The sequence below is a fragment of the Lepus europaeus genome, chromosome 8 (genome assembly GCF_033115175.1).
Source record: "Lepus europaeus isolate LE1 chromosome 8, mLepTim1.pri, whole genome shotgun sequence".
Lineage (NCBI taxonomy): Eukaryota > Metazoa > Chordata > Mammalia > Lagomorpha > Leporidae > Lepus > Lepus europaeus.
The window spans coordinates 26,698,522-26,717,204 of NC_084834.1; the positions used below are offsets into that span (position 1 = coordinate 26,698,522).

The following is an 18,683-nucleotide window of genomic DNA, read 5'->3' on the forward strand; positions in this document are numbered from 1 at the left end:
CCTGGCTTCAGATTGGCGCAGCTCTGGCTGTTGTGGCCAATTGGGGAGTGAACCATCAGATGGAAGACCTCTCTCTCTCTCTCTGCCTGTCTTCTCTCTGTGTAACTCTCTGACTTTTGAATAAATAAATCTTCGCCGGCGCCGTGGCTCACTAGGCTAATCCTCCGCCTCAGTGCCGGCACCCCGGGTTCTAGTCCCAGTTGGGGCACCAGATTCTGTCCCGGTTGCACCCGCGTGGGAGACCAGGAGGAAGCTCCTGGCTCCTGGCTTCACATTGGCACAGTGCGCCGGCCACAGCACGCTGACCATAGTGGCCACTTGAGGGGTGAACCAACAGAAGGAAGACCTTTCTCTCTGTCTCTCTCTCTCTCACAGTCTAACTCTGCCTGTCCAAAAAAAAAAAAATCTTTAAAAAAAAAGTGAGCATACAAACTCAAGAGATGGAATGAGGAGCAAGAAGATACTCTTTTTATATGGTCATTTTCATTTCAGAGTAGATGCTTCATGAAAATGGAAAACCAAACAATTCCATTTGGTGTGTTTTCTACCTTATGTTTGTACTATAGGCAAAAAGGCAACACAGCCCTAGAGTAAAGAGGTTGTATAGTCCTTACTCAGTCTGTATCCGTATCAACCAAGGCAGAGCTAAGTGTGCCCCAGGTATCCCTCTAACTTTTTGGCCAAAGTTGAAGAAGTGGATGATGGTATCCTCCCTTGAAGCCTGTCTGGCTTTTCCTGTAAGAGAGAGCCCAGACCAATCAGGCCATTCCTGTGACTGGTAGTTAGTTCTTGGAACTGTTGGGTGATAATGGTTTGTGTGAGCCTTTGAACGTCTGCAGATGAACGCTAGTTTATTACCACACCACAATCTCACTGAGGCTTCTGTCCAGCAGGCGCCCAGAGATCACCATTGTGGCAGCTGAGCCACTGAGGCCAACTTCATGGTTTCCAGGAGCCCCGCCCTCTGGTCTGGGATTTCCCCCGTCTTCTGCAGCAGGCCCTTGGAGGCCAAGTGAGCTGGTTCCTGCTGAGGTGAATAACCATCACATTCTCACTTTGCATTTTATTTTTAGAATGAAATTCAAAGATAAGAGCAATGAGACTGGTTGTGGATGCTTAAAATCTCTGTTCTTTATTTTGTAGCTTCCACCATCTTATGAACAAGTCATCAAAGAAATCAACCAAGTTCAAGTAAATACTACAAATAATAATAATGCTGCTGCCCCTCCAAGGCACACTATTACTTCCGCAACTCAGACTGACTTCTCAGAAGAAATAGACAACAACCTGCCTCAAAGTAATTCAAGTAATTTGTCCTCCTTAATTCTGCCCTGGTTCTAGGGAGGTAATCGGTAGGCCTACAGCCTTTATAATAATTTACAATTTGTGCATAATTCATTGAGCACTGCTTCCCAGTGCGTGTGATCCCTGTGTGCTTTATCTGGGTATGCAGTGGTTCTTATCATAGATGTTCTTATGAGCTGCAGCCCTAATCTCTTAGGCTCACCCTAGTTCACATCACAAAACATCATCCTTTTAATTCATGGTGGGTATTAATGCTAATGCCCTCTATTCCCACTGAGAATGATGTTATATTTAGCAACGTAAACTTAATAGGATGCTAACTAAGGATGTTCATCCTGTTGGGTTTTTGAAAGTATTTGATTAGTGGAGATTAGAGTTGCTGTAGAAAAGTAAAGCATGAGAAACATTAGAATTTTGACAATCAGAAAGAAATAATTCATATGATAAGGCTAATAAGAATTTAATTTAATAGTGTCTTAAAAATATTATATAATGTACGTTTGTTAAATGAACAATTATAAATAACTTGAACATTCCCGAAAGAAGCTGAGTATAAAACATTTCCCCATTGATTTCAGAGTCACTTTTAGTAATTAAGGAAATCTGTATCTTGATATTTCTTGTGTATTTTTAAAGTCTGTGTATCGTCTTCTTTTTTAATTATAACATTGCTACTTCTTTGTGTTCATTTTTTTGTCTTGTTAGCACTACAGGCACCTCTCAAGCCTCGTCAGCCTTCCCCAGAAGTCTTATCCAGTAACCCTCCCACAAATGTGGCACCTTTAATAGTCTTTGATATTTCTGAAGAGCAAACCTGTCCAGAAAATCCCAGTGTTCCAAGATGCCCAGTGCCAAGACCAAGATCAAAAAGCAATCTCAGACCAGTAACTAGAGATACTCACATTAAAGAACTAAGTCACCAGAAAATCAGCCCAGCCACCACTGAAGAGTTGTCCCCAGGCCGGCCCCAGTCTCTGTTGGACAGTACCAACAACTTAGATAGTCAGGCAGTGATGAACATTATGAACACAGAACAAAGCCAAAATAGTATCATTTCAAGGATCAAAGCATTTGAGGATCAGAACAATTTAGACACCTTGGGACTTCCTAAGAAACCAGAGGTTATTCCCCGCACACTGCCCCCAAAGCCTGCTGTTGCTCCAGGGAAGCCCTCTGTGGCTCCCAAACCAGCTGCTAACAGAGCTTCTGGAGAGTGGGACTCGTGGGCTGAAAACAGACTCAGGGTGACCTCTCGGGAAGGGCTCACCTCATACCCTCCACCACAAGAAGCAGGAAGCATCCCAGTAACCAAACCTGAATTGCCAAAGAAACCAAATCCTGGCCTTATAAGAAGTGTTAATCATGAGACTCCAGGAGGAGGGCCCATTGCTGAGAGCCCTGCTGGCGGGAAGAAAGTCCCAACTCCTGCTCCACGACCTTTGCTGCCGAAGAAATCAGTTTCTTCAGAAAACCCCACCTACCCTTCAACTCCACTGAGACCAGTCACTGTTCCTCCCCGACTCTCAGTGGCATCACAAGCCAAAGCATTCAGGTCACTGGGAGAAGGGCCCTCAGCCAGCCCCACGGCTCCAGGTCCACAAAGCAAGCCCTTAGGGGACATTGACCTCATCAGCTTTGATGATGATGTTTTACCCACCCCACCTGGGAACCTGACCGAAGAATTTGTCTGCTCAGAGATGGTTCTAGGTGAGTAAAAATCAGAAGGAGAGGGGAATCTAAACTCATCAGAGGGTATCTTACATGGCACGTGGGTGCTTAGTTCCCCGTCCATATGCTACTGAGGTGTGTCTATGTGTAGATGGAGACAGAAAGGGAGCAGGGCTGAACACAGTGTTGGGTAAGTAATCTGAGACTGGCTGAAGAGTCAGAGTTTATTGAGTAAGTTTTATTCAGCTGGTCAAAATGAGGATTTAAACAGAATAACCAGTCAGTTGCTTGAATTGGCTATTCTGCAAGCTTGAATTTGGTTACAGATTAAAATACTTTTCTTATAGGCTGAATACATGCATTGAATCAAGCTTAAACAACCGAGACTTAAGTGTGGTTACCAATCAGTTTGAAAAAACCAAAGAATAAGGCCAGCGTTGTGGCTCAATAGGCTAATTCTCCGCCTTGCGGCGCCGGCACACCGGGTTCTAGTCCCGGTCTGGGCGCCGGATTCTGTCCTGGTTGCCCCTCTTCCAGGCCAGCTCTCTGCTGTGGCCCGGGAGTGCAGTGGAGGATGGCTCAAGTGCTCGGGCCCTGCACCCCATGGGAGACCAGGAGAAGCACCTGGCTCCTGCCTTTGGATCAGCGCGGCGCACCAGCCACGGCAGCCATTGGAGGGTGAACCAAGGGCAAAGGAAGACCTTTCTCTCTGTCTCTCTCTCACTGTCCACTCTGCCTGTCAAAAAAAAGAAAAAATCAAAAAAGAATAATTCACTGAAAATCAAAATCTGGTAATACCTAACAGACTGAATCATTGAATAGGGAGATGTGTTACATTGCTACATTCCTACATTCCTACACTCACACCCACACAGAATATTAATCTATATGTAGGTAGAGACAAACAGTGAACTCAGTAATCATTCTTCCTACAGTGGCCCTGAGTCATAAAGTGCACTCCTTTAAGCCGTTGTAGATATTCACTTGCCCTTAGCGCGGCCTTAGTTTGAGTTTGAAAGGTTGTGTTTCCTGGGAGCCAGCTGCAGGGCATCTTCCTAGCACAGCGTCCCTGCTTATTTAGGCTTCTGCAGTCACCATTCTGCCCTAAATCCACAAGAGCCATTAAGAAACGTGGTGCTGGGGCTGGTGTTTCGCCCTGCAACACCAGTATCCTGTGTGAGCGCTGGTTCCCTCCTAATACATCTGGGAAAGCAGCAGAAGATGGCCCAGGTGGTTGGGCCCCTGCCAGTGATGTAGAAGACCTGGAAGGAGTTCTCTGCTACTGGCTTAGGGCCTGGCCCAGTCCCAGTCATTATGGCCATTTGAGGAGTAAGACTAGCCAGTGGAGATCTCTCTTTCTGTCTCTCTGTACCTCTGCCTTTCAAATAAATAGATACAATAACATTAAATTTAAAAAACAGACATGGAGCTGGGTGGGAAGTGGAGACAGAGGGAGAAGGAAAAATATGGAGTGAGAGAGATGGAGGCAGAAGAAAAGAGGGAGAAGCACACACTGATTACTGACAGATGAGCCAGAAGTCAGCTGGTAGGCCAGGGACTAAGCTAGGTTGTAGCACCAGCTTCCTTGCTCTGGTGGGGGGAAGTTCAGGCTTCACATTGAAAGAACCCTGGGCCAGTGCCATGGCTTAACAGGCTAATCCTCCGCCTTGCGGCGCCAGCACACTGGGTTCTAGTCCCGGTCAGGGCACCGGATTCTATCCCGGTTGCCCCTCTTCCAGGCCAGCTCTCTGCTATGGCCCGGGAAGGCAGTGGAGGATGGCCCAAGTCTTTGGGCCCTGCACCCGCATGGGAGACCAGGAGAAGCACCTGGCTCCTGGCTTTGGATCAGCACGATGCGCCGGCCGCAGCGGCCATTGGAGGGTGAACCAACGGCAAAAAGGAAGACCTTTCTCTCTCTCTCTCTCTCTCTCTCTCACTCTCACTCTCACTCTCCACTCTGCCTGTCCAAAAAAAAAAAAAACCTGGGAGGCTGGGAGGACATAACATTAGGAGGATGCAGAAGAAGCTGTTCATAGATGAAAAGTCAGTGGCCCCGAAGGGGTTACCTGGATTGAAGCACCTGCAACTGGAGATGCTAGGAGAGGGACCAGAGGGAGTACCCCTACAAGAGCAATGCAAGGAATGAAGATTCAGCCATATGTTGCAAAATGTTTTTCTGTAATTTCACAGAGCATCTTCCCTTGGGAATGCAAATTTTTATAAATAAACTACAGCAGTTGTACGTTTCCTGCCAAGATCAGGACAATTAAGTTTCTTAAGAGGTGGAGATTATGTTCTTTTTTCACACTGTATCTTTAATTTGCCAAACTAAGCTCTACTTGTCAGTGACAAGATTCCTTTTAATGCTGTTTTCTTATTTGGGTGGAATTTGTGAACATATAAACTTAATAGTAGTTTAAGAAGTTAACTATCATTTTATAAATGTTCAATATGCATAATAATGGTACATACTCTGATTTTAAAATCAGATTTAGGGGCCAGCACCATGGTGTTGTAGGTTATGCCTCCAACTGCAGTGCCCGAATCCCATATGTACACAAATTTGAGTCCTGGCTGTTCCAGTTTCGATACAGCTTCCTGCTAATGATCTGAGAAGACAGTGGAAGATGGTCCAAGTGCTTGGGCCTCTCCACCCCTCTGGGAGACCCAGAAGGAGCTCCTGGCTCCTGGTTTCCAATCGGCCCAGCTCCGGCCATTGTGGCCATTTGGGGAGTGAACCAGTAGATGAAAGATCTCTCTCTCTGTCTCTCCCTCTCTGCCTATAACTCTGCCTCTCAAATAAATAAATAAATCTTAAATCGAATTCAGCACAGGTGTATTTTAAATATAGCAGACATTTTAAATATTTGTTAAATGTACAAGATTGCTACCAGCAATTGCATATAAACTAAAAGATTAACTCTTATCCATAAAGGGGGAGAGGAAAGCGTTAGAGTATACAGAGCTTCTGCAATGTTCCTAATGATGTGCTAGATACTCAGCCATCTGTTATTTTTTTTGACACCTACAACAGCCCTCTGTTAGACATCACTGGCCTCAGTTTGTAGATAAGAAAATGAGGCTGAGCAATAACTCGTAAGTGTCATAAGACTAACAATTTTCCAAGCCAGGATTCATACAGGCTTGTAATTCTAAATCTGGGTTATTTTTCGCCTTATCATGTTGCTACCCAACATTTTCATGAATCCTTAAACCAGGCAACATTTTAAAATTTTTTCTTTACTAATATGATTTTCTTGTTTAAACCTTTTTGGTGTTACAAGCTTGAGAGAAGGATAGGGATGAATAAATCCAATAGTGGCAAGCTGTAAGGGGTGGAAACAGTGCAAGCCAAAGAAATATCACCTTTTATAGAACCTGCTGGATTCTGTGGATGTGGCAACTTGGTTAATAATTGCTAGGAATTTATTTTAAAAAAAAAAAATTTAGGGGCCAGAGCCGTGGCGTAGTGGGTAAAGCCGCCGCCTGTGGAGCCAGCATCCTATATGGGCACGGGTTCAAACCCGGCTGTTCCACTTCCAATACCACTCTCTGCTGTGGCCTGGGAAAGCAGTGGTAGATGGCTCAATTCCTTGGGCCCCTGCACCCACGTGGGAAGAACTGGAGGAAGCTCCTGGCTCCTGGTTTCAGATCAGCACAGCTCCAGCCGTTATGGCCAATTGGGGAGTGAACAGTGGATGGAAGACCTCTCTCTATCGGCCTCTCCTTCTCTGTGTAACTATGCCTTTCAAATAAGTAAATAAATCTTTTTAAAAAAATTTATTTACTTGAAAGGAAGAGAATCAGAAAGAAAGAGATCATTTATCCACTGGTTCACTCCCCAAATGGCCCCATTGGCAGGGGCTGGGCCAGGCCAGAGCCAGGAGCTTCTTCTAGATCTCCCATGTGCGTGCAGGAGCCCAAGGACTTGGGCCATCTTCCACTGCTTTCCCAGGCTCATTAGAAGGGAACTGGATAAGAAGTGGAGCATCCAGGACTCAAACTGGTGCCCATATGAGATGCCAGCATTACAGGCAGCAGCTTAACTAACTTCTGCACCACAGTGCCAACCCCTAAGAATTTATCTTATATCATCAGGCAGATAACTACAGAATAATTATGCTCATCTTCAAAAAGGAAAGTCAACAATATATACTCAACATGAATATAATTTCATCTTTCATACTCAGCCTTTTCTATTTTTGTTTGTTTGTTTGTTTAATTTCTGCCACATCATTGCACAACATTTAATTATTTGGGCAGTCTTTTGGCAGAATGTATAATTTTCTTGCCCTGTCTGACTTTAGCCATTGCTCTTGACTGTGGCATAGTGCTGAATCAAATACTTTTTTTGTGTTTCTAGATCTGCTCCTCTTCCGATGTTTGTCTCCTTACCATGCCCCACAGTAGCTAGCTGTTGGTTTTGGAGCCTGCCAGGGTCTACCACAATGACCATAGACCTTGATCAGTTTAATTAACCTCCCAGTGCCTCAGTTTTCTCATCTATAAGACATGGTAATAACAAGACTCATGGAGGACATTGCTAGGTTAAATGTCAGGATACAAGAAAGCCTTATCATATTGCCTAAAACATAGTAAGGTAGTTATTTTGGGGGGGAGGGTCTTATCTTTTTAAAATTTATTTATTTATGTATTTTATTTGAGAGACAGAGAGCAAGCATATTTCCATCTACTGCTTCATGCTCACAGCAGCTGGGGCTAGGCCAGGCCGGAGCCAGGAATCTAGTCTAGGTCTCATCCATGGCTGGCAGAATGTCAGCCACTTGAGCATTCACCTGCTGCCTCCCAGGGTACATATTCGCAGGAAGCTGAAATTGGGAGCATAATGGGAGTCCCACTCAGGTGCTCCAGTATGGGATATGAGCATTTCAAACGGCCTCCTAACCACTACACCAGATACCCACCCCAGGGGTTTGTGATTGCATCTCTGCCATCATATGCAATTAGTTACCTATCCTGCTGGTTTTACCTTCTGAACAGTTCTTCTGCCTGATCTCCATTCCAAGTCTCCTTGTACTACACCCCTTATTTAGGCCTTTATGTTCAGATTACTGCAGCGGCTTTCAAAATTGAACTCACTCAGACCTGCCATCTTCCATTCCGTGACTACCTAAGGGATTTTTTAGAGTACACACTGGTCCTTGTTGCTTCTCTGCTATTGCCTTCCAAAGTCTTTTAGGATCATCTTAGGACTCCTTTACATGTGGAGGGGTTTTTGTTTATTTTTATTTTTTTTTTTTTTATTTTTTTTTTTTTATTTTTTACAGGCAGAGTGGACAGTGAGAGAGAGAGACAGAGAGAAAGGTCTTCCTTTTGCCGTTGGTTCACCCTCCAATGGCCGCCGCGGTAGGCGCGCTGCGGCCAGCGCACCGCGCTGTTCCGATGGCAGGAGCCAGGTGCTTTTCCTGGTCTCCCATGGGGTGCAGGGCCCAACGACTTGGGCCATCCTCCACTGCACTCCCTGGCCACAGCAGAGAGCTGGCCTGGAAGAGGGGCAACCGGGACAGGATCGGTGCCCCGACCGGGACTAGAACCCGGTGTGCCGGCGCCGCAAGGCGGAGGATTAGCCTAGTGAGCCGCGGCGCCGGCCGGGTTTTTGTTTATTTAGTGATTTGGGACTTTGTGATTTTTGCTATGGTGTTTCAGTATCATTATCCTTGTAAATAAAGATTGATGGTCTGTTTGTGAAGCCTTGCCCAGTCATCCAGGCATCAGGCAGAAATTGGGAGAGGAACACAAGAGAAAGGGGAGGAACTCACAAATACATCTTTCTATTTCCCTTTTCCTTCAAAAAATAAAGAAAATCTAATAAAATAGTGTTCATAAAATGAAGTTGCCATATTAATCTTAGGAAGTAGAAATCAGAAAATACTGAAGCTATGAAAACATTATAAAGATTAGAAAAATTATTAAGGGAAAACTCATAAAACAGGCAATTTAATATTGGATTCTTTTCTTGGGTAGAATGCCTTCCAGGATAGTGTAATGGAGCTGTGAAGTATTAGCAGTTCCACTTCACACCTTTAGAAATCATACCCAGATGTCAAAAAAAGCAGAGTGCTTCTGCTGTCAGCCCCATTACACAGACTAGAATAATAGTTTAGCAGCCAATTTCTGTTATTAACAGAACTCAAGGGAAAGAAATGACAGAAAAGCCAGGGATGGCGAAACTAATTATGATGACAAGCATATTATTAGAGACAGGTAATGGGTGGAAAACTGCTTTATCTATCATCAGTGTTTTTCTCAACCCAGTAATGAAGACCATGCGGATATAGGTGTAAAGGGGCCTGCTTATTTGGCAACAGATGTAGAATAATTGGAGTGGAATGAGAGGCTGCAAGGTAGACAGAATAAACAGTGCAAATAAATGTAGAGAAAAATGTCTTTAACTTGCCATATATTTGGATAGGAAACTCTTCTTGCGATGCTCTGTTTTTTTTTTTTGTTTGTTTGTTTTTGTTTTTTGTGGTTTTTTTTGTAGGAGCAAGAGCAGACAGTCTGTAATAGAATTATGGCAGCAAGCTTCCTACCCCTTTGCAGAGCACAGAACTCTTAGAATCTGATGTAGTCTGTGAAAATAGCCTGTTAGCTCATGTATGTACGATTTTAAGTATAATTTGCAGAATCACTCTCTCTTTTTTTTTAACTCATTTATTTATTTGAAAGGCAGAGTTACAGAGAGGCAGAGGCAGAGAGAGAGAGATCTTCCATCCACTAGTTCACTCCCCAGATGACCACAGTGGCTGGAGTGGGCTGATCTGAAGCCAGGAATCAGGAGCTTCCCCCTAATCTCCCACATGAGTGCAGGGGTCCAAGCACTTGGGCCACCCTCCACTGTCCTCCCAGGCCATAGCAGAGCTGAATTGGAAGTAGAGCAGCTGGGACTCAAACCGATGCCCATATGGGATGCCAGCACCACAGACCAGGGCTTTAAACCACTGTACCACAGCACCAGCCCCAATTTGTAGAATTTCAAGGGCTCCATATTATTGATTTGCATAGAATGTCAGAAGTGGACCTCAGTGGACTACTTGAATTAATTATGATGTGTCCTTACAGTGAGTATTGTGTGATAATTAAAAAAGAATCAGATCTATTATCTCCTATTATACACCAATCCCCAAAAAATTATTAGGTGAAAATGGGATACAAAATATTATGAATGGGATTTTAGCTGTTTGTGTTAAAAGTTCTACAGTGCGTCTAATGTGTTTGGAAAGATACATAATAAGTTGGAAACAAAGGTTGTCTTTATGAGGGAACTGGCTGACAGGAGAGGGTGGGGGATCTGGTTTCGCTGTATACCTTTGGTCCATTTTGAACTGCAGATCATGTAAAAGGCGTACCTGTAACAAAACCGTTAATCACCTTTATTAAATAAATAATAAAATAACAAGTAAAAAATAATTGTTAAAATAATTGAAAGAACCTGAGATAGTTGTCCCTTATCATCCTTGCCACAAAATAAGAACCCCCCTCAATGGTCCTCAGCCTTGGAATTGAGTAGAAATTTTAAAAACAGCTAATCATGATTTTTCCAAACAGTTATATGACTCACAGTTACAACCAGAAGCTAATTATTATTGATTAGATATACTTAAATTAGATAAATTCATACATGACATTTTCCCTTTATATAAATAAAATATTTTCTTGATAAATTCAAAAACATCTGCCATTATTTCCTTTTAAATCAAATCTTTAAAAGAATTTTTTATTTCTCTAGTTATTTTATGGCCATGTTTGCCTTAAAAAATGAACTAAAATATTTCCCTCTTATTTTTAAGTACTTTGTTTTGATTTCTTCAGCAAAGATGTTTCAGCTAAGTCTTCTGTTTCTTAAAGATTTATTTATTTGAAAGGCAGAGTTACAGAGAGATCTTCCAGCCACTGGTTTGTTCCTCAGGTGGCAGGAAACAACCAGGGCTGAGCCAGGCCAATACCAGGAGCCAAGAGCTTCTTATAGGCTTCCACGTGGGTGGCAGGAGCCCAAGTACTCGAGCCATTTTCTGCTCCCTTCCCAGGCACATTAACAGGGAGCTGGATCAGAAGTAGAGCTTCCAGGACTTGAACCATTGCTGAAATATGGAATGCTGGCATTTCAAGTGGCAGCTTAATACATTGTATCATAATACCAGCCCCCAAATAAATCTTTTAAAAAATAAAATATAGTTTTCCTAAAAATTAAATCTGTACTGGCCACATTTACATAAAATAAAGGATAACTCTAAAATAAAATTATTTTAATTTTTTGTTACAAAAGTAATATGTCTTTGTTGTAACAAGTCTAATAATTCAGTGATCATGGTTAAAAATGAAAAAATAGGCCAGCACTCACTAGGCTAATCCTCTGCCTGCGGTGCTGGTACCCCGGGTTCTAGTTCCGGTTGGGGCACCGGGTTCTGTCCCGGTTGCTCCTCTTCCAGTCCAGCTTTCTGCTGTGGCCTAGGAAGGCAGTGGAGGATGGCCCAAGTGCTTGGGCCCTGCACCCCATGGGAGACCAGGAGAAGCACCTGGCTCCTGCCTTCGGATCAGCGCGGTATGCCGGCCGCGGCGGCCATTGGGGGGTGAACCAACGGAAAAGGAAGACCTTTCTCTCTGTCTCTCTCTCACTGTCTAACTCTGTCAAAAAATAAATAAATAAATAAATAAATCTCTCCCAGCCCATCCACACCCCCCTGCAGTAAACTGTGAGCAAGTATGCTCCCATCTACACCTTTGGGCTTGCCTTACCAGAGCATGCCAACATTCCAGCTTACCCTCCTCTTCAAAAAGTGCTCATCCTATCATACCTACTAGTGAGCAGGGTGCTTTTTTCCACCAGCAATGAGATTTATCAACTTCTTCAGGTAATAATAAAGTCCCACTCCTGTTTCTTTATGCTTGCCTAATATTCCCTGGTATATCAGAGTTCATTCAGTGTTTCCCCTACTGGTGAACATTAAAATTGTTTTTAGTTTGGGGAAGGTTTTTATGCCATTACTAAAAATGCTGCAGTAAATACTCCCATAAACATTACTAATGGTTTTATTTCTAAAGAATCCATTTCCAAACATGGGACTACTGGGTCAAAGGTTATGGGCTTGAAACGGTTTAATTAGTACCAAAATGATCCATCTCCTCCCTGGCAGTGCCTCGAGTTCCCAGACAAGAAGTGCTATCCCTGCTCTATATGTTATCCTCTTACATTTCATGTCACTAGGGAAAGGCTTGCACACCATCAGCAACATGTAAAACAGGCCTCTGGCACCACCTTCTCATTGAAGCAATGTTGTTTGTCCTCACTACCCATCTGCACTCCAGTGGATCACAACTCAGACAACACACAGAGAGGCAGGTGCCATGCTTACACAGTGAGCACTGCTGGGCGAGATCATCAAACAGACCATGCCTGCCAAGCAGCCTGCAATGGGGGAACACTAAGACTTCTTGCCTCACTGTATGAGAAAGAAGAAACCCACCCCCCCCCCCAAGACATGTATAGGACAATAATTACACATGTTCTGAGTTCTAGTTATTAAAGAGCAGCTAATGATATTAAAAAGAAAATACCAGGAAAAAAGGAAGAGTGGGTAGCTAGGATATTTTGAATACTTTGTGTATAAGTTACACCTGTACTACTTTGGTTAAGAAAAAATTATTGGACCCTCCTACATAGTAGATGAAACATGCCTATCCACATGCAGGATTTGGGGCTGTTTCCTCCAACAGCAATCACATATTGGAAGCCCCTGCCCCGTGCCCCTCGGCAGTGCTGACTGGCCTCTTTTCTCCTTTCCCCGTGCCCCTTGTCCATTCTTGGAATGTAAAAGAATGTGTAGGTGGCACACTGGCCCAGAATTTAATTTGAGTTAGGAAACAATTTAAGTCATTCCATGCTTAAAATTTTCCTCCCCCTCCACACCCACCCAAAAACATCATTAACTAAAGCAGATACCAGCAACCAACAGAGGCTAAGTCCCACAAACAGCTGTTAAAACAGAAACGCCACTTGAAAGGTAGAGCACAGTGAACAGCTATTAGCCTTGAAATCTTTCTTGAAGTTTTGGTTTTCCCAGCAGAAAACAGAGCCCTGAGAGAACCTGACAGCATGGGGCACAGTAGCCATGTTTGGGGGGTAGGTGGGTGAGGGTGGGCAGGAAGTGGGAGACAAAGTCATGTCGCTGCAACAGCAGGGGAAGGGACTGGTGACTATGGATGTCGTGTGTTTCAGCCAAGCCAAGGAGGCAGAGCAGGGGCCATGGGTGATAGGGAGAGAAATGAACAGGAGAAAGTACTCAAGGCAATGTATATTTCTGTGCCTGAATAACATCAAAATTATATGAGGTGTTCAAATTCTTTCATTTGAGCTAATGTTACTCCAGAGAGCTGACCTGTTTGGAGAATTCAGATTCAGTAATGTTTGCAACAATGAGCTTTAATTTAAGTGCACCTATTCGTTTTTACCCATTGGCGCTGCTGTTTCCTAAATACCAGAAGTACATTATTCAAGTTGGAAGAACTACTGGAATACATGGAGTGCCAGTGTTGGAAAGATGCAAGCAGTGTCCATAGTGGGGTCTTCCTCTCACCACTGCACTCCTGTTTCATGCTGCAGCCTGCTTCACTCTGCCCACACCTGTTCCTGTTTTCTCTCTTTTGTCCTTCCTCAGTTGTGCCTCTCACCTTCTAATACACCATCATGAATTACTTACCTCTTCTGTTTAATATGTACTGTCTCCGTCTCCCTGCAGGACTGCAGGGTTCAAAAACGCACAGTCCTTTACTTTGTTGATGAATATATTCCTAGCATCTAGAATAGTGTTTGATGTGTAGTAAGTACCTAGTCAATATTGAGCAAAAGCAAAAAAAAGTAGATTACAAAAAATTGATAAAAAATTATTCAATTTTCTTTTTCAAAATATCTAATGCATGTAATATTTATAGAACAATTTTATTTTATAGCCATGAATTTATATATTTTAAAGGCAGCGAGACAGACACCTATCTTCCATCTAGTGGATCAGTCCCCAGATAGTGGCATCAAGTGGAGTTGAGCCAGGTTGGAACCAGGAATTCCATACAGATCTCCCATAAGGGTAGCAGAGACCCAAGCACTTGAGCTGCCATCTGCATCTAGGCACATTAGCAGGGAGCTAGATTGGAAGCAGAGGAGCTGGAATTTGAACAAGTACTCCATCACAGGATGTGGGTGTCCTGAGTGGTGGCTCAGCACTATGCCACAACACCCTCCTCTGACAAAATTTTAGACAATAATTACTGTTAGTGGGGCGAAAAGATTTTTTTTTTGCTATTTTATATGTTAAAAGTTTCTGGTTATATCAGAAGTATTACTCAGAAGCTAAAAAGTAAGGCTATAATAATAAGGAATTAGCTCAAGGAATCTGATTATTTGATTAAAAAGCAGAACTTTGTTTTGGGAGGGAGATAGGTTACAGTGGGGAAAAGTTGTGCTACTATTACAATAATCTTATTGTAAATTTGATGATATTCTTTTGATAAACTTGAATTGGTTTTCTGAACTTAGGAGTCATCTCACTCATGTGCTATTAGATTTCCATAGAGGAGTCATCTAATATTTTTTTTCCTCTGAGTAGTTTTATAATAATTATTTTAGTTAGCAAGCCATCTGAGACTTCTGCTTAGGTGATAGAAAAGAAACTGTGGGCCTGCACCGCGGCTCACTAGGCTAATCCTCCTCCTGCGGCGCCGGCACACCGGGTTCTAGTCCCAGTCGGGGCGCTGGATTCTGTCCCGGTTGCCCCTCTTCCTGTCCAGCTCTCTGCTGTGGCCAGGGAGTGCAGTGGAGGATGGCCCAAGTGCTTGGGCCCTGCACCCCATGGGAGACCAGGAGAAGCACCTGGCTCCTGCCTTCGGATCAGCGCGGTGCGCAGGCTGCAGCGGCCCTTGGGGGGTGAACCAATGGAAAAGGAAGACCTTTCTGTCTCTCTCTCTCACTGTCCACTCTGCCTTTCAAAAAAAAAAAAGAAAGAAAGAAAGAAAGAAAGAAAGAAAGAAAGAAACTGTGATAGGAGTGCATTATTATACCATCTTAACTGCCCATCCAGTATGTGAGAAACACAAACATGTGAGTGTCTAATGTTGCCTTTGGCATGATACAAGATGCTTTGGTTGCTTGAGAGCTGGGTAAAGAGGAAGGGAATATTGGGTCGCAGAAAGAGCTTCTTTTTCTCAGCTCAGTTCTTCCTATATCCTGCAAAGATGTGGTCAGCAAAAGAAACTGTTGGACTGCAGCTTGTAACAGGCAAAATGTGAATGCTGTCCATCACAGGAGCTATAGTATGCACACTATAAGGGGTATCTCCTTATAGGCAAGATCTGCAGGACAGGTGCAGAATTATAATATATTCATTTGTCTTTTGTTGATAAAAGGCAAATACAGCCTCATGGCTGTATACAGTATCTATTACAGATATTTTGCTAACTTAAAATATTTGTAGATTTTCAGTGGGGTGCTATAATGTATTCCCACACACATAAACTGATCAAGTCAGGGAATTAGCATTCCCACTTCGTGTGTCTTCTGTATGCTTGGGGTCTCCCTGCTCCTCCCTTCCAGTTCTTCGTACACTGTGTAATGCATTATTGGTAACTGGTGTTGGCTCAGTGTGCTGTGGAGCACTGTAACCTACTGCTTCTATGTAATTTTGTAAGTTCAGGTGGACTTTTTGAAAAAGACATTTATGTTAAAGAAAAACTTGTTTTAGTTACAACAAAAAAGTTTTATAGTTGGGCTTTTATTTCAAGTTTTTTCCTTAGTTGCATGCTGTCTGTTTCATATAAATGGGTAAACATCAAGATGTGCTATGTATCCTTGCCCAAAATTAAATATTGGAAGGGAGATATCTTTATTTCTAAAATAAAGCTTTTCTTATTTTCACGTTATTAAAGTATAGTTTTACTAAACCATAAATCCAAGACTGCCAAGCATGGTACTTGGGAGGATGAGGCCTCTTGGTGAGACCTATGGGTAAATATTCCACTCGGGCACAGAGTTGTAGGGAAGAGGAGTCAGTCCTTCCCTCCTGGGGGTCGGGGCGGCTTAAGATGTGAGGAAAAACTGCCTCCTCTTGAGTTGCCCCTGGTTTTTTAGGTGGACGTTTATGAAATGATATGCTCCCCTAAAAGATAGCTTCTACATAATTCAGGAGCATCCTGGATGTCTCTCATCAGAGCAGAAGAAAAGCCATATGAATTATTTACAGAGTACTAAATTATTTCTTTTTATGAGCTCCAACTTTGTTTTTGTCTCTGCAAACTGAGATTTTGTTTATCCATGAATAGTTTTCCCTGGGGCATGAAAAATATGACTCTTAAATTATGAATGAGGTTTTTTGTTTGAGTCTCTGTTAACTAAAACATGCAAAATAAACTATGTTTTTCATTAGATCCCTTTCAACTCCCCACAAAAACAGAACCAACAAAAGAAAGAGCAATTCAACCAGCAACCGCCAGGAAACCCACTGTAATTCGAATTCCAGCCAAACCGGGAAAATGTAAGTGCTCCCTCTCTCACTGCCTTCTTTATTTACTTCTCCAAGAGCCTGGGAGAAATGTATGCGTATTTATCATTGCCTGCTTCTGAAACTATGTCATTTATTAATATTCACAGTCAAGGACATTGAAAGCAAGCTTGTGTTTTCCATAATTCCCTGGGGAATTAGTACAGTAAATTTGGATTTCATTTTTCTTTCATATTGTCTTTAGGCAGAGAATAGTGAGAGACTGAGAAACTCAGAACACTGGTTCATGCTTTTAGTAAAGATGTGGTGGGAAAGTAACTGAACCTAATAGAATAGAAAGTTGTGTGTGTCTGTCAGGAGCACATTATTCAGTTAGAATAATCTATAGTTTTGTGTGAAGTGCAGTAACCAAAAGGTTTAAATATAAATATATATATAACCATAAAAATACTTTTAAAATTTGCAGTAACACTGCATTTTTATATACTTTTTTACTCGATGCTTTAAATAATACTGTAAGTGAAATTCTATGGAAGCCTTAATAAGTACTTCAGAAAGAAACTTGGTAATATAAAGGAAAAGCCAAACGGTTAGAAATGTTTACTTTAATCTTCTGTGTTTATTAAAATGTATGAGTAAAGTGTGTGTGTTTGCACATGGTGGCTTCCAGTGTACTTCTGGCATTACCCAGAGTGATCATACAACTTTCCGAATGGGTGTCTGACATCATTTATATATGCAGTACCTTTGCATAGCCCAGTTGGATGCATGCTTTGTCTAGTAAGAGATTCTGCCTGTTCCATTTGTCCCAACAACAAAGCAAATGTCCCGGTATTTCACTGATGACGTTTGTATTATAACAGATAACATCACTGATGACAACTGTGTTGTAGGCATACCCTGTAACTTAGGGGTTTGGATTTTTAATAAGGCACTACCAAAGGGATCATACTGGTTTTAGTCTCTTCTTGACAGTTTTATTGTTAGTGGATGTCTTGTAACTAAGCAGCAAGAAGACTGAACTGAGTTGCTGTGGAGAATGAGGAGAAAAAGTCGGGTACCAAATTCTAGTTGGTTCTTATTTCTTAGGAGGTTATAGTGTAGTGTTAGTTTAACAAACAGATGGCATATTCCTTTTGACAGTGTCATACAGCCTACTGATTAATAACATGATAGCTCATTGGGTTGTTTGCCTGTGTACTGTTACCTTGAAGTCTGGAGGTAAGTCTGAGTACATGGTTCCAAGAATCTCTGTTGGTGGAGTCACACAGACATATTTAAATTCCCTAGTAATGAGTTGTGAAATATTTTCAAGCAGACTTTTCATTGGGGGTGTCTTATATAGGCACCCTTAGAAATTCTGACATGTACCTAATTCCAGAAGCTCAGGAAAAAAACAGCTGTTGAACATGAGCAGTATTCTTCTGTCAGTTCTAGGAATGGTGGAACTGTCCCCAAATCCAAGTTCCCAAATGGCAGCCAAGCAAGGACCTACCTTGTAAGCGGACCTTTCTCAGGCTAAGCAGTTTCGCGCCTGCTACATTTACTTTCCTGGACACCTGTAAACTGGATTAATAGATCTGAAAAGGATATACTGAGGAAGCACCTTGAATCATTATTCTGACACAGCTCCAGGAACTGTTAAAAAGAAGTCTGCTGGTAAATGCAGGAGGATTGAAGTGGTTCCTAGACAGTCATTTCTGTCCACACCTTAATTAGTTCTCCAGAATTTTTGAAATTGTAGTTACGAAGTAGTCACATGCTGTGAAGGAAAAAGAACACTATTTTTTAGTGTCTGAGGAACATGGAATGGACAAGGGAGGGGAAGACCAGCTTTGTGGTGCAAAAGCCCTTGATCTTTGAACGGGTCAGCTACTTCCCCCTTGGAATCTGTGTCTTCTGCCTAGGAAATCCTTGTCCCAGATACTGCATTGCTCCCTCCCTCACCATTCCTTCAAGTGTTCACTCAAGTGCTGCTTTTTCTCAGTGAGGCCTTCTCTGGCCACATTATTTAAAACTGGAAAACTGCCTCCACAGCCCATGCATAACCATCCCAGTCACTCCACGTGGCCCTTCCTGCCAGCAGCCCAGCTCCACACAGCTCTCATACTACTATGCACTTGTAAATATTTGTCAAGACAGTATTATATCCTTGTGAGAATGAGGAAACTTCAGCACAGAGCAGTCCTCAAGATGGAGACT

At 42.7% G+C, this 18,683-nt stretch overlaps 1 protein-coding gene across 1 annotated transcript in view; it reads left to right on the forward strand.

Moving 5' to 3' along the window:
- Positions 1–18,683, forward strand: part of SH3D19 (SH3 domain containing 19) — a 189,896-nt gene that overhangs the window by 133,656 nt on the left and 37,557 nt on the right. The window contains 4 exon segments of the mRNA XM_062199504.1: positions 894–1,032; positions 1,144–1,297; positions 2,011–3,012; positions 16,407–16,514. Of these exon segments, the coding sequence (XP_062055488.1) occupies positions 894–1,032; positions 1,144–1,297; positions 2,011–3,012; positions 16,407–16,514 (1,403 nt within the window).